The sequence below is a fragment of the Hemibagrus wyckioides genome, linkage group LG17 (genome assembly GCF_019097595.1).
Source record: "Hemibagrus wyckioides isolate EC202008001 linkage group LG17, SWU_Hwy_1.0, whole genome shotgun sequence".
Classification (NCBI taxonomy): Eukaryota; Metazoa; Chordata; class Actinopteri; order Siluriformes; family Bagridae; genus Hemibagrus; species Hemibagrus wyckioides.
In genome coordinates, this window is record NC_080726.1 from 13195747 (window position 1) to 13220224 (window position 24478).

Here is a 24478-nt window from a genome sequence, read left to right on the forward strand (position 1 = left end):
TCCATTTTCCAGCTCATTCCTTCAGGGATAAGATGTCAGACTATCAAAACACGAAAACTAGAGTCGAGAGAAAGAAAAAAAAAGACACAGACAGTTTCCTCCCTAAGCAGTAATCCTGCTCAATAATGTACTGCACAAATGTCCTCAGTGCTAGCATTAAACTGCTACTGCTGGAATACATTTATAACAGCTATTACTCTCAGTCAAGCACAATTACTCTTAGGTTCTGTTTCCTGGCCACAAAAGCAGCTCTATAAAATTGCACAAGGGAGTTTGAGTTGCTGGATGGAAAATTGTTTATCTTTAAACATTTATTCATTAATTCTATTAAATTATTGGCTTTGAGGGAATACATTGAATAGACCTTAGAAATGTATCACGCCTTACATACCAAACTATATCACAAAATTACAGTTGAGGTCACAGGTTTACACCCCTTTGCTGAATCTGCAAAATGTTAATTATTTTAAAAAAAGAAATGAGGGATTTTGCAGTTTTGTTTTTGTTTTTTAGTTTTTCTAACCCTAACCCTGCCCTGAATAAGCTATTTCAAATAACAGTTGTTTACATACACCGATTAAGCATAACATTATGAACACTGAGTGAAGAAGACTGATTGTCTCCTCATCATGGCACCTGTTAGTGGGTGGGATATATTAGGTAGCAAGTGAACATTTTGTCCTCAAAGTTGATGTGTTAGAAGCAGGAAAAATGGACAAGTGTAAGGATTTGAGTGAGTTTGACAAGGGCCAAACTGTGGGGTGTTCCCAGGCTGCAATGGTCAGTATCTATCAAAAGTGGACCAAGGAAGGAACAGTGGTGAACCAGCGACAGGGTCATGGGTGGCCAAGGCTCATTGATTCACATGGGGAGTGAAGACTGGCCCGTGTGATCCGATCCAACAGACGAGCTACTGTTGCTGAAATTGCTGAAGAAGTTAATGAAGGTTCTGATAGAAAGGTGTCAGAATACACAGTGCATGATGGGTCAGGGCTGTTTTGGAAGCAAAAGGGGGACCAACACAATATTAGGCAGGTGGTCATAATGTTCCACAAGACAAAATAATAACTGCATTTACACAAATGAACCAGTTGATTCTTAATACTTTTTGCTGTTATCTGGACGATCAACAACTGTTTTTATGTTTTGGGACATTTCTTCATGAGTCCCTTGTTCATGTGTCCTGAGCACTAAAATCTGAAAATTACTAAGGAGTACTGCAGTATTAAAATTTATTTACAATAATAATTACTGTACATTCATAACAGTGATGCTATTTGTACTGAATCCATTTATTTATTTATTTATTCATTCATCCATCCATCTTATCTTCAGCAAGCATTTTTATACTGGGCAGGTTTGCAGACATTGCCTTAATCGCTTAATTCTTCCGGGTTTATTTTTGCACAGAAGAAACTCTCCTCATTATCACAACACACCATTATCTAAGTTTTTATTTAACATTTTTAACATTTTAACATTTATTATTGAGCTCTTAATAGGTATTATGACTAGTCTCTTGAATTAAAGAGGTTCAATCGAAGCCATATAATAACAGAAAACAAGCCAACCTTATTGGACCTAATGTGTCCTAATGTAAATGTTCAGGAATGAAAAGCATCATGGAAAGAAAACGGATAGAATATTACTGTACACATTTAAATAGTTAATAATATTTACTTTATAAATTGCTGAGGTTTGAGAATCTTATTCTATACTGGTCCGTCTGCTAAATTACATTTATTTCATTTTTTTTTAACATTTAACAGCATGCATTACAAAACACACGAAGCAAGAATTTCAGGAAAATAAGAAAACTGTTTTATCTCATGGTGGTGGTGTAGTGTGGTAAACTTTAGGGACAGGGATGTATTTGATGTGTGTGTCCACTAGGCAGCTGTCTGCTCCTTTGTTCCTCTGAAAGTCTGATTTTAACCCCCACAGTCTCTTCTTGTGTTCACACACACACACACCCACACCGCAATGTCTCACCCTCGCGGGACTGGAGCAATGAGAAGTGCACACACACTCAGTGTGTATCAGTGACGGTTTAAACCCAGCCCTGTTTCTGTGCAGCTTTTATTCCGCTGAAGGAAACGAGGCTTGATTGTGAATATTTTCTCGGCAGACTGGAAAGCTGAGGCTGTGCCGCTCACCAGCTGCTCTCTCCCAGTAAGTAGCCGTGTGTTTGGATGTTAGCTTGCTAACCTTTTTTTTTTTTATTATTTATTTGCAGGGTTTCTCAACGTGCCGCCATGAATATTTCATTCCTGAGCTCCGACTTGCCAATCTGAACAGCGTTATATAATATACATCTTTATATATAAATATATATACTCTTTTCAAGCAGAAGAGTCCTGCGTGTGTTTCTTGTAATTGTCCAACACGAGTCGTGCGGCCTCCCTTCACAGTGACACTCTCCTGCTTTATCTTGTCCCGAAAAATTAAACAGCACCCATAATTAATTCATTTTGAAACGTGATCTTCCATTTTGGTTACAAACCTTGTGCGCTACACGGCTGCTAATGTCAGTTTACAAGCTATTACCTTTAAACGAATCTCTTCACTTTTTCCACAGTCCCTAGGCTGAATCCTAAATGCATTCCCGTTGAATAAAAAGCGCCCCAAATAGGGTGCAGAAGCCATTATTTCATACTCCTATGTAGTGCACTCCTGTAAGGAGTCAGGAGTCGTTTGGACTTGAGCCCTTGTCCCGGTCCAGCGCTAATGCTAGCTAGTGAAGTGTTCAAGTGTGTTCTAGTGAACGATATAGGCTCTTATATTTACAATAGTGGAAGAGGGACAAAGCTATAGAGGGAGATTTTTAATTCAGCTAACAGATTTAAGAATCTAACTGATGCAAGTACTTTTCATTCAGACTGGACTTGGTGCAGTCTTTTCTGTCAATCTGAGGTCTAGTGTGTAATTTGATGGGTTTTCCACTTCTTTTGTTGTTGTTGTTGCTTAGAGACTAGTGCTGTCTGTAATAGTTATAGGCTCTATTATCAGCTCTATAGTACGTTCCCCATTTTGTATGTCCTCTTATAGTGCCAAAAGTTTGCCATTAACCTAGTCTGTACAGACTACAAATGAATTCTGTAGCCCTTTCTATTGTACTTGCTTGCCAGAAACATCTTGGTAGGATCTTGGCTGAATCATTAGGCTGTGTGTTTTTTATTGGGCTTTGTGTTTTATTTTGGAGTGCATTAAAAAATTGAAGTGGTCTTTAAAGTCTTGTAGAACAGACAGCTGGTGCCACTCCTATCCACATTATAGGTTTATATATGGACAATGTCCCTCTTTTTGCACTGCTGAAAGATGCCCAAAAAGCTTAGAAGTCCATCTGCATACCATCCACGGAGAAATCGGTACATGGAGGATGAATTTTCCGATTAAGCCTGTGACAGGAACAGGATGCTGGTGGAACCCTTTTGATAACCTCCCTACTCACAAAAGATCAGTTTGCCTCTTTGTGTTCTCCCAATTTAGACCTAATTGTAGTTCCTGGAAAGGAATACGTGCTCAAATCTGCCATGCACATGACTCTGAGGCAAGCTGGTCGCCATTGTCCCTGTTTCTCTGTTTTGTATGTTTTAACCACAAGCGTTATTGTTACTCTAAGTATTTTCTCCCATGCTTATTTCTACACTTCACAAGGAGGAATTGAATTCCATTTTTTTTCCTGCCCATTTCCTGTTATTTTCCTTCCCTGTAACTCTCCCCACTTTCAAGTCCTTATCGCCACATTTTATTTATCTTTATTCTTTATGGCTCATCCTCTTTTCCTACTACAAAATTTTGGAGTAATATTTGTAAACTCATATAATTTGAATATTGCTTCTGTAATATTCAGACACTGGCTTTAAAACTAATTCCACATAGCTCTTTACTTCTCTCCTTGGCCATGTCCCTTCCTGGGCTTTTTCGTTTTCAGTTATTTGTGTCTACTTGGAGGGATTCCAGTATAGAGGAGAGGAGAAGCATGGTTATTTACACCTCTGTTAGGTTTCTCCTTTGGCAAGGAGATACAAATTAGGGTGTCCCTTTGCATACTACCGAACCAGGGCATTACCATGATCTGTTTTATGCCACTTAATAGAGAAAAAGGGGCAGTAATTGCCATCAGTTAAAAATAAATGCATGCGAAGGTCCACTTTACTGCTCAAATGAAAAAGATCAGCAGACAAACTAGGACAAGGATGGAAATTAAACTAAATACTGTGGACTTCACACAGGGACTAACTTCGAAAATGTACTCACTGCAAGCATTTCCTTAAATAATGTTCAGCGGCACAGAGGGACTATCAGTAAGTCACAGTCTTCTTTCTTCTCTTCTTTTTCTAGTATTACACCAGTCAGTTTCATTACACCGTACAGACCTTTTTACATATTTCCACTGATCCTGGATTAAAAATAACACAAATATTAAAATCCAGTGTTGTGCGGGGTTATGTTTGTTTCTAAAATCTTTCAACAGTACACCAGTCTTTGTTGTTATGACTGAACTATGTTATTATATTCGGTCTTAGTTCTGTTTTGCAGTCAGTTATTTCTTGCCTGGGTGCCAAGAGGATACAGTGCAGCAACACGGTCTGTGTGGAGAGTGTCAAAAAAAAGTGTGGAGAATCTGACAGCCGCTATCCAAGATCTTTCCCAGTCAGTCTGTGCAGTTCACGAGTTTAGCAAACGGGCACATTTCTCATTCTTGCTGCTCTTTTTACGGTGACCTGTACGTCTGAGACGGAGGAACAAATCTCACACGCACCAGCAAATCAGATAATGCCACAACAAAACCAAAAACATAATATAACAAGACGTTAATGTAAATGGGGAAAAAAATGGAAGGGGAAGGGTGGGCCCGTACTGAACATCACATGGGAAGGGTGGGCCCATACTGAAAATCACATACTCATTACTGATACACACGGCATGTGAATATCACAAGGAAAAGGTTTTGGATATTTTCCAGTCTGTAGCCTACTGAAAATGATGTAATGCAATGTTACTTATTGTGGGTTTTTTTTTTTTTTAAAGGTTTTCAGCATTCTGTGCTACAGTTTTCAGCATTGACAAACTCAGTGATAGATGAATGTCTTGTAAAGCTGACAGCACAAATGAAATAACGTCATAGAAATGTTGTTGATAAAAAAAAATTAGAATGAATAGATGTTATTACTTATTTCACAGATCTCCGTTGTTCCACATTTGCTTAGACTGACATATGCTCAATCATGTGATAGCAAATAAGCAAGAGCCTAAAAATTTCCGTTCGGAGTTGGTGTGGGTTTTTTTCTTTTGCTGTTGTGTTTGTACATTTGCTGTGGTGTGTTTTTGTTTGTTAATGTGTTGTGCACTTCCAGGCTATTCTTTCACTGTACGTTTCCTGAATGTTTGATCAGTTTGCTTTTAAATACGTATCATATTACTTAATCTTATCCTTTTTTGGCATTCAAAGCCATCCTGTGAGGCGTCACAGGAATTTAGCACAGTAGCCAAATTGAAATAAATTCAGTGTTTTTGCAGTGTATGTAAGGTTCCTGTTTCTGTTTTTCTCCTTGTTTCTTGCTTTTGCTGCTTTGTTCCCTGTTGATGGTTTCCTTTTCTCACAATTTCTGCTTTCATTTAGGAATTATTAGCTCAGCAGCTCATTTAGCTCATTTGCCTCTTGTCTGTTAGAATTCTCACTTCCTCAACATAGCATTGGTTCTGACACCAAGCAAACTTTAGGGTCAATGGATGTTCAATAGAGTAGATACCACATTTTAAAAGGTTTTGATCAAGTAAAGCAATTCGAGCAGGTTTTATTTGTAGGTTGTAATGTGATGCTAGGTAGTCTGTAAATATCTGCTAATAATGTAATGTAATCTCTGACATTACGTAAGTGGCATCCTTCTCTGATAGAGCGGATCTTAATTGCGCCCTGATGTGGGTGTGTGAAAACTGACCTTATCCGCTCTGTTTTATCTTTGACAGCTGTTGAAACATGCTGATCTGCAGCCTGTTTGCAGATGCAAGGGGAGGAGGCAGGATTGCTGTTCCCAGCTGGGAAGTCACACATGACCTTGAGCTGGCGCTGATGTAAAAAAATTATAGAATGTTATTAGTATAAGCAGAAAAGCTAAAAGAAATCGATGAGTTGGTCTGAGAATGTTCTCTAATGTGACGTGTTTATTGTTCCTCTGAGATTTGTACTGTAATTGTGAAATAGGATTCGTCTAGATCTGAGGACATCCTAATTTACTGTTCATGGCCTCATAAGTCATTTTTAGAGCATTCATTTACAGATTTGTTGACTGTCCTTTTAGTCCAAATACATGCAGTACACTTTCCACTATTTTAATAAGAAATCATATATATATTTAAAAGGGCATATCAAGGCATACTGATTGTGAAATCCCCATTTCCGTAATTGTTTAGTGCAAATGAAACTTAGAAATGAGTTAAAACTCCAGTGCATCTGTAAAATGGATGGTTAATGGTGATGCTGGCAACGTTTCTGACAAGGTCTGCATGGTATTAAATACTCCAACATCTGGCAAAGTCTCTTGGCCCAGTGCTGGACTACAGGCAGGATGTGATGGTTTTCTTTTTTCTTCTCCTATAACTCAAATCACACACTGAATCGGGGCTTTTTCTAAAGTAAGGAAGAGGTCAACCATAAGTGTTGGATGAATTAGCTGAATTTTACATTTACTGCCTCATGATGATTGAGGCATGAGGTTGATTTTTTTTTTTTTTTTTTTTTTTTTTTTTTTTTTTTTTTTTATATTGCTTTTGGTCCTTGCAAGAATTCCTCATCAGATTCCAGGCAGTTTGAACAGCTTAATATGAGTCTGCTAAAAGCCCCAGCATACTCAGGCTGTTTGCACTAGTGTTTCAGTACTCAACGACTTTACTGCTTGTTGTAGCACAAACTATGCTGTGATATGCCATAGCCCTACGTTATGTTCTCTTTGCAACTACTTTTGCAATTATTCATTTGGTAAATATTTTTTGTTCAAAACAAAACCAGGAAGGAGTACTGACTTGAGCTTTTCAGCTTGTGGTCTGTGATGACCGTCATGCTGAAATACACAAATTTCACATGAAAGCAGGTTTGTTAGTTTAACACACAATTTTCAGTTGATGGAGATTAAGAATTGTGTGCAAATCAGTATTAAATTGTCACTTGATACTAAACTGTTATCTGATCAGCAATAGTGAGACTAGCAAGTAATAGGTATGTGTCACAAAAGCATATAGTGAAAAAGCGTCATTATCACATTTATTTTTAGAAATGTGAAACGTAATCTTCCTGAGAAAGCTGGAGATCATTTCTCAAAGTCTACCCTAAACAGTGTTCTAATCAAACAGGATACCACTTGGCCAACAACACGGTGAAGGTTTCTAGGCTCCACTGTTGGATTAGAAAGGTGTAAATAGGGAAACACTGTAGTTACGTCATATGGCATAGGCTTGAGACAACAATGGAGGCAAGTTTAGTTAATTCTGTTTGAGTTTTTTTGTGTCCTGTAGGTTTCTTTTGTCAGCAAAGTCTAAATGGAAAGAGGGCCAACAAAATGGAGAAGCTGAAGCCTTTCTCTAAAGGGAACAAAATCTCCTCTTCCCGTTACTTTAATAAGTTAAGACTCCTTACATGCTAAAAATAGCAGCCTATAACATTCAGATTAACATAGTGTGCAGAATGCTAAGCATTGGCACAGTGCAGTTCTTGGCACTAATGAGAAATTTCATGCCTTTTATGATCAGCTTGCTGAAAATGTGAAAAGGTAACTAACCATCATCTCAAGTGTAACGAGTTTAGTGTCATTCCCCGTTATACTTCATACAACAGAACCATGGTGCCGCACTGTGCACAGCACTACATAAAGTGCACACACACACAGCAGTCTGAGACAAATGCAAAAGTATTCATTACATACACAGGGCAATGAGTTATATTTTACTTATTAAAATAAGCGTAACTTATTTTTATAAGTTACATCTTATTGGAGCAGTGCATGAGTCTTTTTGTGTGTGGTGTGCTGTTCATATACAGTAGTTAGACAGACTGTTTGGGAACAAAGTTCGTAGACACTTGACCATTATCACTCGTAGTATGTTGAACTCCACTCATCTGGGAAGGCTTTCTACTGGATTTTGGAGAGGGGCTTTGGGGATTTGTTCTCATTCAGCCATAACAGCATTAATGTTATCATGCATTGATGTTTGGTGAGGAGGACTGGGCTGCAGCCAGTGTTCCAGTTCATCCTAAAGGTGTTCTGTGTGGTTGAGGTCAGGGTTTTGGGCAGGACATTTGAGTTCTTGTACACCAATCTTGGCATATGGACCATTCTTTGTGCACAGGGGCATTGTGATGCTGGAACAGGTTTAGACCCCTTTGTTCCACTGAAGGGAAATTGTAATGCTATACCATACAAATACATGCTACACAATAGACCAACATATGGGTGTGATGGTCCACATACTTTTGGCCATGTGGTGTATGAGGTGAACATGTAGTGCGAGTCATTCCTTGTTAGTGTGTTATGTGGCATCCTGTTTTTCATTTCCTGTTTGCAGGGGACCTGAGGCTTGAGTGCATTTCAGGGAGAGTTTCCCCTTCTGAAATACCCATTGGAGACTAAGAACTGTGATCTCCATATTTGGAACAAAGAGAAATACAAATCAAAGTTTTAAAGGAAAAAAGCAGAAGTTGGTTTTAGATTCAGGACCTATTTTCAGAGAGCAGAATTTACCTTCAAATTTACCTCTCATTTTAATGTGATTTGCAAGAATGTACGGGGAATTCTAAGGCTTTATATAGAAATTCAGTGTCCTTTAAATGGTTTGCAAACTTTTTTCTAAATTAAACCAATCTTGAGTTTTGGAAGCCATTTTGTCTAAAGGCATTTTTTGTGTTGTGAGGGTATCGTACTCCCTGACCAGAATGATTAATTAGATGCACTTCAGAGACCATTAGTTCAGGGGGAATCTCACAATTTCTTTTGATTCCTGAACAACTCTCAAGCCACGGCCAGGCAACTGCAGCTTGCCTCACAGCTTGCCTCACAACCTCAAAACACAGACTACATATTCTCATTTTGCATCCTGTTTACATCACAAACATGAGGTTGGCAAGGCTTGCTGGGACCTGGCAGTGCCATGTGGGCCTGGCTTCGGCTCAGCCTGGCTTATTGTTTCCCCAGAGCCGGGATTTCTCTACCCAGTACTGGGAGAGGGAGGAGAGGGAGACTGAAATGGCAGAGGGGAGCAGGACGTTATAAAGAAGTTGCACTGGACTTCTTTTTTTTTTTATTCTTCGGGACGTGAATAGGACTTCTGTTTCAGCAAATTATTAGATAAGTGAAGGTAAACCTAAATGCATTGTTGTGCTGGTTAAGGGTGTTGGTTATGACACTTCCTCCTTTTGAAAATGAACTCTTAATCTGTTAGTGAAGTGTGCACTCAATAATGTGCTCAATAATTACTAATATACACTACGTATAACGTGGTATTTTATTGTATAATATATTGAGTTGTGTAGAATAATACACAAGAGCATGTTAATAGATTTTTCATACTGTTGCATGTTGTGCTGAACTGCATCTCAGGTAAGTGGCATTATAACATTGTAGATTATGTTGTATATTAACTTTCAGAATTGAACGACAATACTATGGTTACTAGCTTTACTTGCTGGAAATCTGTTGCACAGATGTGTCTCTTGGGCAAATGGTACCATGCGTAGTGGTTTCTTACCCAGAGCACTTGTCACTGCAGCTGTTGCACCTTTTGGTTTGTGCCACAAAGATGTAGGCTCATGCAGAGGTTTACTGTATCTTCCTGGTTAGGCCTATTCATAATCTGGGGCAGATGTCATTTTAAATAACCTCAGCTAAAGTCTCTCACTCTCATGTGAACATTTTTTCTATTAGTCTATTCCGTTTAATTTTTTCAGCAAATTTTGTGCTTGCCATGTACTTGATTCAGTAACCTTTGATTTATTTTGACTTTGCATTGAATTATTATTACATATTGTGTAAGTGTACATTTGCTACACATTTAGTAATTGTACAGTGGTTGCTCATCCATCGTGGCTAGTGGGGCCTTAAGGCTCTGCTCTATCCTTTATCTTAGCTGTTCAAGAAATGTAAATCTTCATAACTCCATACATTTAAAATTCTGTGGAAGTGTGATTTTAAGCCGATTTTTGCTGCACAATCATGGGGTAGCACATGTTTTCCCCCACTTATCTTATTTCACCGCTTACATTATCATTGCTCTTATTATAGTGACAAAAAATGGGAAATGGAATAAATGCTAATAGAGGGAATAAATGTCCCTCACATGAGGGAGGAATAGTGGACAGGACCACTAATGACAGGGTTGCCAGGATCACATTTATTTCAAATTGCCAAATTGGGTTAGTTTAAAATATTTTATAGCACAATACAAGTTTTAGAGCAAGTAATCAGAATTAAAATCTAATACATTTCCATAAAGGGTGAAGTATAAATGCAGACAGTGTGCCTAGGATGCATAGGACCATTTCTATTGTAAAATAGATTGCAGTGTTTAGGAGAAGGAATCGGGTGGATTATGGCATGGATACATCTGTCCATAAATCCCAAATGTGCAATTATGTCTGTCTTTTCAATGCTTAATTTTTTTTTGGGACTAGTTTCAGGGCTATTGTGTATGGGTTTTTTTTTTTTTTTTTGATGTAGTTGGCTAGAAATTTGCTGAAACCTGACAACCCTGGTTAAATGGTCCTTTGTGTGCCCCTCTCTGGTGATAGGAAACTCACTTGCTGTATCAAACACAGTAATACATGAGTATGTCAAAACCGACTCAGAACAAGCTGTTAGACTGTATGACAGAGGAATTACAGGTTTACTCTAAAAATGTATCATATAGTAAAAACTAGAGTTTAGCCGATAAAATAATTAAACTTTGTTTGTTTGTTTTTTTTGATTAATTGAGTTTTTGGTGTTATTAATGTCCTCTTGCCCCAGAAAAAAGCTGTGGTCTACTTCTGTTTTAATTACATGGCTTCTACCACAGTTACTTGATTGGTTTTCACTTATTTTTTATACATTTATAATTTTACATTGAGAGTTGAAAACATTTTCACATTATTTATTATTAGTTTCATTTGTCACAGAAACCTGCCATATGAACAGGTATGTGTAGACTTTTTATATCCATTGTAAGTCTCCTAAGGGTGAGTCGCTAAAGAGCTGCTCCCCAGGGAACATTAATCTGCACATTTTTCAGTTTTCATGCTGTTTTATCAGCTTGTGGAGAAGGTGACTCATTAGAGGCTGTTTTTTTACTGTCTTTCCATCTGTTTTGATCTCTGGAGAGGCGAAGCTTCTGTTCAGTAACATTTTGTTGACTAGCCTATAGCCAAAAAACCAGGAACCTTAAAATTAACTTTCTCGAGCAACCCAGTGTGACTCTAAATTCAGAACATTTCCATATCCACTGTGTTAAATTTTGGTATGTCGTCTGCTGGATTCTCTCTTAATCATTTTCTTTTCTATTCTGCCTTCATAGGTCCTGATGAACACCCAACTTTATTGGAAAATTTTGGAGTCTTGGGCCAGAATATGTTGAATGCCATTCTTCCTCCTTGAAGTGACTCTGTTGCTGCTATATTGGATGCAGTTGAAAAAGCAGAAAAGGACTAGATATGCTTTCTCTTGCCCCAGTGGATTAACCTAATTGTGCAGAGATGAAAGAGTGAATAGGCCTGAAAAGCTGTCTTGCTCTGAGACAAATACAAGTGGATATTAGAAAGAAAAAAAGTTGTTTGTGCCATCATTTCCTGGGTGGCCTAGTTGGTCAAGAAGATGACGAGTTTGTTTCGGCGGAGCAGCAACGGTGGCTCTCGTGGAGGGGGAGGAGCAGCAGGAGCAGGTGGAGGCGGGGCAGGTGGAGGAGGTGGAGGATCGACCACAGGAGAACTGAACAACAGTAGGCCTAACCGACAGGTGCGCCGGCTAGAGTTCAACCAGGCCATGGAAGACTTTAAGACCATGTTTCCCAGCATGGACTATGAGGTAATCGAGTGTGTGCTGCGCTCCAACAACGGGGCTGTAGATGCCACCATTGACCAGCTTCTTCAGATGAGCATCGATGACAATGCCTCAGATGACAGCTCAGACTCTGATGACAGCATTCCGCCTGAGGTAGCACTACACACTGTCAGTCATGTTAGGCTACAAAAACCCCTAAAGCCACAGAAGTTTGGGTCCGGTTAATACTGTCAATCCTCACCTATCATTTTATGCATGTTTTACTACATTGTCTGAGTAAAAGAATAAATTAAAAATAAATGTACCCTAACTACTCTTCAATAAATTTCAGACCTTTTAACTACTCATCGCCTATCACAGAACCATGACTAATATATTTTATGGCAGGCAACAAATGCGCTCAGTTGCATTTCCGTACATTGTTGCATTATTTATTAACTATATTTACAGTGTCCAGTCAAACCTATTCCGATTTGTACGGAGGCCCTAACCAAAAGTATTTTTTGCACAATGATCACGTTTTTGTCTTAATAATGATTCACACAGGATTCGATCAGCATAAAATGAGATGGCGGTGTCTTCACACATGCACGTGGTTGTCATTTACACATATGTGATGCCTATTTGCAATAAATAATTTCAGATTCTTTTCTAATTTAATTTTCTGACTCACCCTTGTATGTAACCTATACCTGTGCTAGACCTGTATTTTTCCTACAACCTCAGGGAGCATCACTAGGTCTCATTTTCAATTTCATTTATTATTTATGTTCATTGTTTTAAAATTGGACAATGCTTGGAGTTTTTGATTTGGTTTACATGGGAGAGGATAGAAAAGTGTAACTGCCCTCAGGGGTGTCTTCATACTCAATAAAAAGCACAAAACCCCCTTTCCTACAGGATGTTATGAAATTTTAACCAGCATTTCAATTCACACAGGATGTGTTTCACCTGTGTTTATTTGTATTGGTCATAATATGAAAGGTAAAACACTGTGTAATATTTTCAGGCATTTACATGGGTGCAGACTGAACAGATGTACTCTCAGTAATGATCACATTACCCCACATCCCCATGTAAAACTAATCCAGTCCGAATAGGGCTCTAATTGCTTTTCACATAGTAATGTCGCATTAATGAAAAGACAAGAACCAGATTTCATAAAAAATTATGTAAAATTAATTATATAAGCATTAAAACCTAGCTCCTATTTTTCCTCACAAATTGAGTTGTACTAAACAGTGAACAATTCACATTTATAAGGCTCTGTTAGACAATGTCCTTATATCTATTTTCAGTCAAAAAAATGTATTGCCCTGTATTGCACTCTTGCTGAATATAAATGAATATATTTAATATATTAAGCTGACAGCGCTACACATGCAGCATGTGCTTTTGTCAGTCTAAAATTATTTTTGGCACCACAGATTACAGCCATGCCTTTTTTTCCCCACCACCTCGGTATTCTGCTGAACTTGATATTATCAGAAGCCTGTAAAACTGTCAGAGGTTGAAATAACATTAGTCAGAAACAACATGAAATAGAAAAGAGAAAGCTAGACAGTAATTCATTCTGGAAATTTACATTTTTTTTTTAAATAAGAAGAAATTTTTTATAGTTAAAAAGAGAGATGTTTCCCCATTTTAAACCATGCTATAGACTGTCTCTGGCTCTGCCTCCTTCACACATTTTTCATCTTTCATCTATTTTTCATAACTTGGTGAAGGCACTGAGCCATGATTAAAATCATGATTTATTCCGTTTGAAAATAGTTTCAGCCTCTGACAATTCAATATTATTAAAATAAGAGCTTGTTACTCTAGTACATGCATTTGAATCTTGCTGTAGCTGTAGGGTTGTAAGTCCATTTGAAAGCCATCTTTTATTATACAAAGCATTGTAGGAAAGAAAAAACGCAAGTTTTGTTTTATCTGGTGTTTTTAAGCTTTGAAACCCAATGGCATATCCTTCTTATGTTTCATCTGTGTCAGATTCTGGAGAGGACCCTCGAACCAGACAGCTCAGACGAAGAGCCACCTCCAGTCTACTCTCCACCCACATATGACATGCACATATTTGACAGAAAATATCCAAATGCCCCGCCTACTCCTCCTCCCAGGTAAAAAAAAAAAAAAAATTAATAACATGGAACATGAGAAATATTGTAAGCAGTTTTAGTTTGTAATTTTTATGAATCCTGAATAAAATGGTAAAATTTCTTTGCTTTTTTGGCTCGGCCTGTAACGGGAATAGATCATATGTTACCCAGTTCTTTTCTGCTCTTACCCTACTGATGCCCCCTGGTGTTCAGGACACGTACTGCTGGGTCTGATGAGAACAGAGTTGTCTTAATCTTGGGTTTGTGTGTGAGGAATAATTACTGTTGTGCGTTACAGGTACCCATAAATTTAAATGATGTGGGTTGAAAAGCTACTCAGGCCCTGAGGCACTGTTTCTACAAGTTATATGAGATGAGAAATATACAGGAAGATGAACTTTAGCTTAATTAATAGCTTTGCTTTTTTCTCTTGGCAGGTGGTAAATTTATTTCTACCAGCATGATCCAGTTATTTGTATGGCAAAAACAGCTTGAACAAACAAAAATAGTTGATCTTCATTAATTTAATCCTTTTGCACTGAGTTTTTGTTTGTGAATATGTTCTTAACAATGGGACGTCACCATTAATTATATTATATTAATGTATGGTTTAAATATGTTCATAGGTTGTTTGTTTTTTTTTACAGATAAAATCTAAAATCCTTTGTCAGTAATTTTTGTCTTTAATTCTGACACAGCTACTAGAAGCTGGTCAACCAGTCAGTTAGTATTAATTTAAGCATCTTTTCCTTTTCTGTCTATATGATGCTCTGGATTTGTAATGTAATAATCTTACAGTTGCCTTTACTGTTGGTACTGTGACTTTTCACGATGGAAAAGTCGGTGGAAAAGTCCTAGAATTTGAAGTTCTTTGGATTTGGTTTTGGTCTGTTCTTCTTGTTGAGTGTACTTCCAGTAATTAACATTGTTCATTAGTGTATTCAATAAAAACACGAAGCACACAATTAAATAAACATTGGCTTATATATGTTAAAAGCCTGATGTGAAATTCACATCAATGAAATATTTCAGGTTTGAAGTGCAGCCCTCAGTGGGACAGCAGCACACGCAGAGTTACAGGAACTGGAACCCACCGTTGCTCGGCAACCTGCCTGATGACTTCCTTCGAATCTTGCCCCAGCAGTCAGACAGTATACAGGTGCAGAATTGCACATTTACCTCATAAATGAAGCATGCTGTTTTATTTTTCTATTCTTGAAGAAAAATCTCTTTATTTTCTTCTGTAAGAACAGCACACGTCTTTTAATTTTAAAAGTAACTATCCTATTATGTATTGTTTTTCTATTACATTTGTTATTTAGAGCTCTCAAAGCAGTGTCCATAAGCCATCGTCCTCCCTGGCATCACTCCCTCAGCCGGCTGCCTGTGTTGCTGGAGCATCTGAACAGGAACGCAAGCTCAAACAGTATCTGGAAGATGAACGCATCGCTCTCTTCCTCCAGAACGAAGAGTTCATGAAGGAGCTGCAGCGCAACCGCGAGTTTCTCGTCGCACTGGAACGAGGTGCATAGATTTTACACCATACCCCTGCTTTTACAAGGACATCTTTCACTGATTTAAATAACGGTCATTTGTGATGGTTAACGCCCATCAATGTTAGGGCAGGGCATTGCATTAAAATTGCACCCTGTAGTCAGTTTACAAGGTTCACTACAGTTGAACTTTTGAAAGATCATACTGTGACATGACCATCTGTCAGCCAATAGGAGGTATTGGGACAGAACTTCAGGTAAGTGTGAAGCAAGATGGGGAGATTTGTATAGTCCAAAGGTCCAAATCTATAAGGACAGCTCAGATAGCACTAAACTAGTTAACCACTGTGCTGTGGGTGCTGGGTTCTTTTTTTGTTGACACTGCATCATTTTTGAGACAATGGCATATATATGTAAAAGAACAGAAATTCTTTAAATTTGTATTTCCTTTCAAAAGCATGTCATATCAGCAATTCATTTTATTGCATTTTAGAAACGTCCCTGTGAAAGCAGTCAAGAGGTTTTATGATAAATAGGTACATCTAACAAACTGCATGGATCTAGTGATGAACATAAGTAATGAGTACATGTAACAATAACTGATGTTTATATAAACCAAAACTGTGTTCATTTACATAGCTATAACAGAGTATCTCTCAGAGTATTGACTGATACAGACATCCTCACATCCGCTTTGCATGTTTCAGATTCAGTTATGCAAAACATCACAGGCATGACGGCAACAGCGATTAAAACAAGTTGTGCCCTATGTCCACTTATAATTATCGGTGTTAATCACATACATTTACAACAAACTACATGTTCCTGAATTACAAAATCTAAACTTGACAAATTTAATACCATATCAATCCAGTGTTTTAGGATAGTATCGGCCCACATACTGATACTAGGACACTAGAAAGCAGCAGGTTTCCAGACATGACTTTCCTGTTATACATAAACTCATTTGCATATGTATGAATACTGTTTTACTCAATAATGTTTGCTTTCACTTACCAGTGTAGGCTGTATCTGTGTACATCTGAGTTAGAAAGTTTTTTTTCTTTTTCTTTTAGAGTTTCTGTCCCTAAAAGAAAAATATCGTTATTTTTTAAGTATGCAGGACACCAGAAAGTCGACATTTTCCTTTTCATTTTTAACACAAATTCCTGTCTGTTTTAGATCGCCTGAAATATGAATCAAAGAAATCTAGGTCAGCTGGTAACTCTACAGGTAAATGTCCCATGGGGTTGGATTTGTGTGCTTTTATCGATGTGTGTACAATTTTGTGACTTAATATTATAGATATTTAAAGCAGGAGGCAGAGTGCATTTTCAGTGATCTTGCATGTCATCCACATGACAGGTGAACACTACATTCCTGTATCATTTGAGGCATGCACAGTGGTGTCAGATGATGCCCAGTTCAGAGACAAACTGAAGCACATGGGAAAATGTAAGCCACTTTCTTTTGACCCAAAGAAATCACAATTCCAAAAATATACAGCATGGTCAATGTCTAAAGTAACGGGGACATCTCTTCTACAGCAACCAGGAAAAAACTGTTCGAGATCGCCAGAGGGTTTTCAGAAAAGACAAAACGAAGAAAGGCCAAAAGAAGGACCCTCCTGAGACATCATTCATATCCTTCAAAAGGCTGATTCTGAATATGGACATTTTTAAGATGACTAAATATGGAATAATGAGAAAGAACCTCATTCATCTGCTTTATTTTGGTCAGGGTTGTGGTAGATCCAGAGACTGTTCCAGGAACACTGAGTCAGTCTATTGCGGTGTACCTCGCAGAAACAGTCGCACATTCATTCACACCTAGGAGTATTTTAGGGAAGCCAATCCACCTACCTGCATGTTTTTGGGAGGTGGGAAGAAACTAGAGATCCTGGAGGAAATCCAAATAGACCCCACTGTGCCACTAAAAACATGCAAAATTCTAATGAAACCAAACCTGTATTCAGTGTTTGTTAAAATTTTACTCATTTAGCTGGCATTTACTGACTGGCTACAATTCAGCTGGAATTAGCTGAGCAGCTGGACGTTACACAGATATTATTATAGTGAATTCGAGCAGTTTGCCTTTGCTGCTATCTACCCTCAGTCCTGCTTGTGTACTGTTATATTTTATTTTATTATTTAAGTGGAAATTAATGTAATGCATGATGTATTACAATTTATCCACCCTGGGGTTGCTGTCCAGTATATTAACAATAGTTGAACATATTAGTGTTTGCTTTAACAATCTCTCAGATTGGGCACTGCCAACTCCACTGCAAATTTGCTGGATGATGTGGAAGGAAACCCCTGCGGTAAGAATAATCACGTTTCTACACATATTCACTGACCAGGCATAACATTATGACCACCTGCCTAATATTGTGTTGGTCCCCCTTTTGCTGCCAAAACAGCCCTGACCCATCATGCATTGTGTATTCTGACACCTTTCTATCAGAACCAGCATTAACTTCTTCAGCAATTTGAGCAACAGTAGCTCATCTGTTGGACCGGACCACACGGGCCAGCCTTTGCTCCGCATGTGCAACAATGAGTCTTGGCTGCCCATGACCCTGTCGCCGGTACACTACTGTTCCTTCCTTGGCCCTCTTTTGATAGATATGGACCACCGCAGACTGGGAACACCCCACAAGAGCTGCAGTTTTGGAGATGCTCTGATCTAGTCGTCTAGCCATCACAGTTTGGCCTTTGTCAAAATCCTTACGCTTGCTCATTTTTCCTGCTTCTAACACATCAACTTTGAGGACAAAATGTTCACTTGCTGCCTAATATATCCCACCCACTAACAGGTGCCATGATGAGGAGATAATCAGTATTATTCACTTCACCTGTCAGTGCTACATACACTATATTGCCAAAAGTATTCGCTCACCTGCCTTGACTCGCATATGAACTTAAGTGACATCCCATTCCTAATCCATAGGGTTCAATATGACGTCGGTCCACCCTTTGCAGCTATAACAGCTTCAACTCTTCTGGGAAGGCTGTCCACAAGGTTTAGGAGTTTGTTTATGGGAATTTTTGACCATTCTTCCAGAAGCGCATTTGTGAGGTCACACATTGATGTTGGACGAGAAGGCCTGGCTCTCAGTCTCCGCTCTAATTCATCCCAAAGGTATTCTATCGGGTTGAGGTCAGGACTCTGTGCAGGCCAGTCAAGTTCCTCCACACCAGACTCTGTCATCCATGTCTTTATGGACCTTGCTTTGTGCACTGGTGCACAGTCATGTTGGAAGAGGAAGGGGCCAGCTCCAAACTGTTCCCACAAAGCTGGGAGCATGGAATTGTCCAAAATGTCTCGGTATGCTGAAGCATTCAGAGTTCCTTTCACTGGAACTAAGGGGCCAAGCCCAGCTCCTGAAAAACAACCCCACACCATAATCCCCCCTCCACCAAACTTTACACTTGGCACAATGCAGTCAGACAAGTACCGTTCTCCTGGCAACCGCCAAACCCAGACTCGTCCATCAGATTGCCAGATGGAGAAGCGCGATTCGTCACTCCAGAGAACGCGTCTCCACTGCTCTAGAGTCCAGTGGCGGCGTGCTTTACACCACTGCATCCGACGCTTTGCGTTGCACTTGATGTATGGCTTGGATGCAGCTGTTCGGCCATGGAAACCCATTCCATGAAGCTCTCTGCACACTGTTCTTGAGCTAATCTGAAGGCCACATGAAGTTTGGAGGTCTGTAGCGATTGACTCTGCAGAAAGTTGGCGACCTCTTCGCACTATGCGCCTCAGCATCCGCTGACCCCGCTCCGTCAGTTTACGGGGCCTACCACTTCGTGGCTGAGTTGCTGTCGTTCCCAAACACTTCCACGTCCTTATAATACAGCTGACAGTTGACTGTGGAATATTTAGGAGCGAGGAAATTTCACGACTGGATTCGTTGCACAGGTGGCATCCTATCACAGTTCCACGCTGGAATTCACTGAGCTCCTGAGAGCGACCCATTCTTTCACAAATGTTTGTAAAAACAGTCTGCATGCCTAGGTGCTTGATTTTATGCACCTGTGGCCATGGAAGTGATTGGAACACCTGATTCTGATTATTTGGATGGGTGAGCGAATACTTTTGGCAATATAGTGTATCTATTCATATACACACCAGTATATACAGGGTATACAGGCAGAAGACACAATGTTTGATGACAAATCATGTATGGAAGCTGTGTTTATCTTATAGAGGAGGAGAGTCAGCTCAGAAGATTGGCCGTGCAGGATGAGGAGCGACCCCAAAGGGAAGCACTTTCATGGTGAGAGCTCATGTCACTATTTAGAGAATATTTCTTATTTCTTGGAGATTAAATGACAAACTTTATATTTGAACAAATAACACTGAAGAAATAATAAGTACAGATCCAACACAGTGTCATAGTATAGTTGTTTAGTTTTAGGACAATTTATCTGTTCTTTGTCTAATTTTAGATAAGTATAAATATTTCATATTGGTTCGATTTATACTGCCAGTTTGTAGTTTTTGAACAACTAGGGGTTTCTTCTTTAATATATTGTAAACTGTTATTGCCACGGACCAAACAAAATAATGCAGGAAATTATTTAAATAAAGAACCCAAATTCTTTTAAATATTTTATTGTGCTCACTTTCAGTTTCTTGTGAGATTTGTTAAATGACTTATTAAAGGGTTGCAAGTTGTTAACTTTTTGGATAATACACTTATAGACATGCTATAATATATATAAATCTTTCTTGATTACTTTACTAATTAATCTATTTTTAGATTTTTTTTTTTTAATTTTCAATTAGGGACATCCATATCATAATTCTGTTTTTGGGATGTTTTTATTTTTTATTTGTGCTTCCTATTTGTGTGTTTGACATCAGCCTGCTTTTAAACAAACTACACACTATATTGGCCATGAAGTACTGATGTGGGAAAACCTTTGCTTGGCAAGACATTACTAATGTCTCTCCAAAAGAGACATTCTTGATTCAGTCTGCTGAATATCTGGTAGACACACACCAGTGTTTCCAGTGTTTTTTTTTTTTTTTAACATCAGCCACTAGCCATTTTATCATTAGGCTAAAATGTTTTTTTTTTTGTTTGCAGTTAACAAGTACAAAAGAAAGAGAGAAACAAAATGAATAGAAAACAGAGTCAGCAAAACCTGAAAAGTTTTTTGAAAGTTCTCCAGAGCTACAAATATTAAGAAGATTTTTCTTCTGTACAGGAATAAGAATGATCTATAAACCTTTGAGCTTAAAGATGTGTTGTACAAACTTCTGATTGATAGTCCAACATCTTAACCACTCGTCCCTTATTTCCACTGAAGGGAAACTGTAATGCTACAACATTAAGAGACGTCCTGTACACGTGCATCCAAGTTTGTGGCAACAGGAAAGGTCCAGATATACAGTAGGTGTGATCGTATGGTGGATTAAATCTTCATTAACATGTCATTGATCACATTTCAGATCCCTGCTGTCACCTGGGATATATAAAATATCTGTGGTGAAAGCAGAGGAACCCGTGGGCAGGCTGCCGCTCTGTCTCTGTGGTTCCATGATGATGATGATGATGATGATGATGATGATGATGGTGCGAGCCGGTCATCCTCAGCTTCACCCACACAGTCTCCACTCCTACAGGTTTCCCTCATCACATGAAGGGACTAGAATTCAAAAGCAGCATTGTAACAAGTCTGATTGTTATCTGCAATATTATTAACTGTATAATAACTCTTTGTTAATATATGATTTCATATGTAAAGCTGAACAGTATTAAATTTCTGTCTTCCCTGTATAATGGTTAAAAAACAAAATCTCAAATTGTGCAACTTCAGATGTATTCTTCCTTTGATTATTTATGGTTTAAGAAGAATTTGGCTTGTTACATATAATTTTTTATATCTTTGCAAAATATTTATGCAAAATATTTATATTTCTTCAAACATATAGGTTGACCAACCTGATGGTTATATAACATTGGAAAGTTTTCTATGATGTCCAAGAATCCAATCTAATTATACAAAAGGTTGCCACATTTGCTTATGTAATCCATTTGTAGAAACACCAAAATGCCTTTTAAAATATGTACTACATTCTGTCTGACTACAGTATACCAAGGCATAAAGGTTCAAATGTTGTTGAAGACGATGGTGCAGAACAAATGGCCAGTTCAGCCTCTGTCCAAGTGCCCTTTTATCCAGTAGACATGATCTTCTCCAGATTCTCTACACATCTAGAGATGAAGCATTCTCTTGCATAGCCAAATGATGCTGTTACAGTGCTTAAATAATTATTATTGTCAAAAAGTAATGTCCAGGTTTTACACATGTACAGGGGAAAGGGCAACAATCTGTGAATGGACTTCGATTTCTACTTGCACTGCCACTTGCATTTCATATTTTGTAGTTTTCCTTCAGGAAAGCTAACATTTTAAAAAGCCAGTATTAGTTTGATTCTAGCCAGTAATACCTTCTCTCGAATGTTGTATATGGAATTACCTGACAGTTACATTGAGGAGTTAAGTGCACAGAACAAGGTGAAGGTTGATATGTTAGTTTATTGTGGTGTTGATATTTGACTAGATGATTTTAATTCTGTTTCAAGCAATGTGATTTTATTGTAAGGGGAGAGTATGAGAATGTGATCTAGTTTGTTTTTTAGTTGATGCTAGCATAGCAGGTTCCTGTGTTTTCTATTACGTCATTGGTTTTCTGTGAATAGAATCACAGGAATACTTTAAATTGTAATTTTGTGCTATTATGCAATGGAATCTTAGTAAATGTTATAAAATATTCTTGGGTTTTTGAGCAGAGAACATTTTTCCGAACACTGTTTGGACCTTTATTTTGTTATATAGCATCTCGTTATATATAGCAGGTTTTCATTTATGAGATATAAGTTAATTAACTAAAAACACAAATATCATATGAACAGATATCCTATGTGATGTTTAAGATATGAAAATATCTAATCCAATACAGATCATTTGAAATAGGGGTGGGACACTCTGAAACATTATCTGAATATTTTAGTTTTCGTTTGACATATTTTCAAAAAAGATGTTAAATTTATTCTTTTCGCCTCAGGCGTTTGGTCTTGGAAAAAGTAGGCCGTCTTGTTTTTAAAATTCTGATAGCATTATACTTGTATGTTGCTCCTCACTGTGTGATCATAAATTCAGTTAATCTCCCATATGATTGGTGCACACTAACACGTTTAATCTCTCAGGGAACTTGCTCTCATTTAACAATTTTGGTACAAGCACAGCTTCAGTGGACATAGTAATAAATAGTAAACAAAAAAAAGCAGTTTGAAAGCTTAATGTAGCACTGTCGGATATGCTTCATAACGCAATAAAAACTGTTAATCTAACCAAAAGATTTTTTAAAAAACATAATGTCAGTATTTGATGATTCTTTTGACCTCCTTTTAGTATGTTCTTGAATTCATGTCTAAATTCTCACCAAAGTTACCTTTGGTCTTCATAAAGGTTGAAGTTTGGTTGAATTTACTTTATAGAGTGGTCAAAGTTGTGCAGTAATGAGTGGTGTAATGATCAATACAGTGTACTCTTTGAGTGTTTCATTTTGATCAGAGTAGATGGAATATTTTCTTAATGTTAAACTGGGTTAGTAAATTGACATTGCTACGTAAAGTGGTTATTATTATTATTATTTTTATGGGAGAGTTACCTTTATTTCTAAGACTATAACTCTATTTGCCCCACTAATAAATGTAATGGTTCTATAACCCATCTTACTCTCAACACTGTCTCCAGACAGAATGTTTTCTTACAGTTCCCATTATACTTATTAGTTATTTAAAATGAATAAAAATTGTTATATGTTGTCCTGGCTGTGTCATTATTTCAAACACTTTCTATACAGCTGTGTACAGTTTTATACATTTTACGCATATTGCATTTACCTAGTCCGGTCAGTAGGGGGCAGTGCACTCACATAACACGCATTTTAATTGCGCAACAGTAGCTATGGGCTTGGTTACTTGTGCTAGAAATTTCTCGACAAGCCTCAAATACAAAACATTATCTTTTGGAAGTGTATAAAGTATAGCCTTATGATGCATGATCTTTTATTAAATTAAATATAAAAAAATAACTTAAATATCTAGACTAATTAAATGTTTTTTTACAGGAACCAGACACATTCCCAAATCAGTGTCACTTTATCAGTTCACTTTATCAGTTTATCAATTCATTCTATATTAGTGAATATTCTCATATACTTTTTATAGCTTTTAATCCAAGTTTTTAAATAATATTGTTTGTCTTTATAAATGTTGATTAGCTTAATAAGACTTGTGCAAAGTCCAGGTATTCACGTGCTATTTCGTAGTATAAACAAGACTTCACAATTTTGTATGGTGAATAAATGATACTGCACGGTGAATAAATGATATTAACTAAAAGTTGGTGGTCTGAAGTCGAATGTTCTGGAAAAGCTGTGAAACATCAAACCTTACCATGCAAAATAGTTTAATATCCACTGTGTACCATGCATACATAAATATTCTCATTAAAACATACAGTGTTGAATTACTTATTGTTAAACAAAAAACCTCCAGAATCTTTTATTCTGTGATCGCACTATTAAAAATTGATTCGCTCGACAAATTGGACTGAAGGAACTTTGATAAGCTGTAATAAGCAGTACTTAGGGTTTTTTAAAACAAGACTCCAAACTGAGTGTTTTTAAAGTAATCAACACTAAAGAATCCAACATTTTGTCCAGGAGGGGGGAAAAATCCATTCCATTCACGTGAATGTTGGGGGAAAATGCCCGTCGCCTCGATACGTGCGTCTATTCACGTTCAGGGAATTCTGACCAATCACAGGTGGTGAGCG

The 24478-nt window shown here is 37.8% G+C and overlaps 1 protein-coding gene across 2 annotated transcripts; it reads left to right on the plus strand.

Moving 5' to 3' along the window:
- The first annotated feature begins 1953 nt into the window (after nucleotides 1-1953).
- Nucleotides 1954-23462, plus strand: cuedc1b (CUE domain containing 1b). 2 transcript variants are annotated; one of them, XM_058414092.1, is made up of 11 exons: nucleotides 1954-2172; nucleotides 11542-12176; nucleotides 14016-14143; nucleotides 15155-15281; nucleotides 15445-15646; nucleotides 16798-16848; nucleotides 16981-17070; nucleotides 17163-17256; nucleotides 17880-17938; nucleotides 19831-19900; nucleotides 21082-23462. In XM_058414092.1, coding segments are annotated over exons 2-11 (1161 nt in total). In that variant the 5' UTR covers nucleotides 1954-2172; nucleotides 11542-11837; the 3' UTR covers nucleotides 21083-23462. The 2 variants fall into 2 exon arrangements, with proteins under 2 accessions (XP_058270075.1, XP_058270076.1); XM_058414093.1 differs by lacking the exon at nucleotides 1954-2172 and adding an exon at nucleotides 9199-9351.
- Nucleotides 23463-24478: the final 1016 nt, after the last annotated feature.

What these genes read in the sequence shown, in the direction of transcription:
- cuedc1b (XM_058414092.1), top strand. Translation starts at nt 11,838, where the DNA reads ATGACGAGTTTGTTTCGGCGGAGCAGCAACGGTGGCTCTCGTGGAGGG. An exon ending in ACTGAAGCACATGGGAAAAT is followed by an intron (nt 17,071 to 17,162) that starts GTAAGCCACTTT and finishes TCTCTTCTACAG; the next exon opens with CAACCAGGAAAAAACTGTTC. An exon ending in ACCCTCCTGAGACATCATTC is followed by an intron (nt 17,257 to 17,879) that starts ATATCCTTCAAA and finishes ACAATCTCTCAG; the next exon opens with ATTGGGCACTGCCAACTCCA.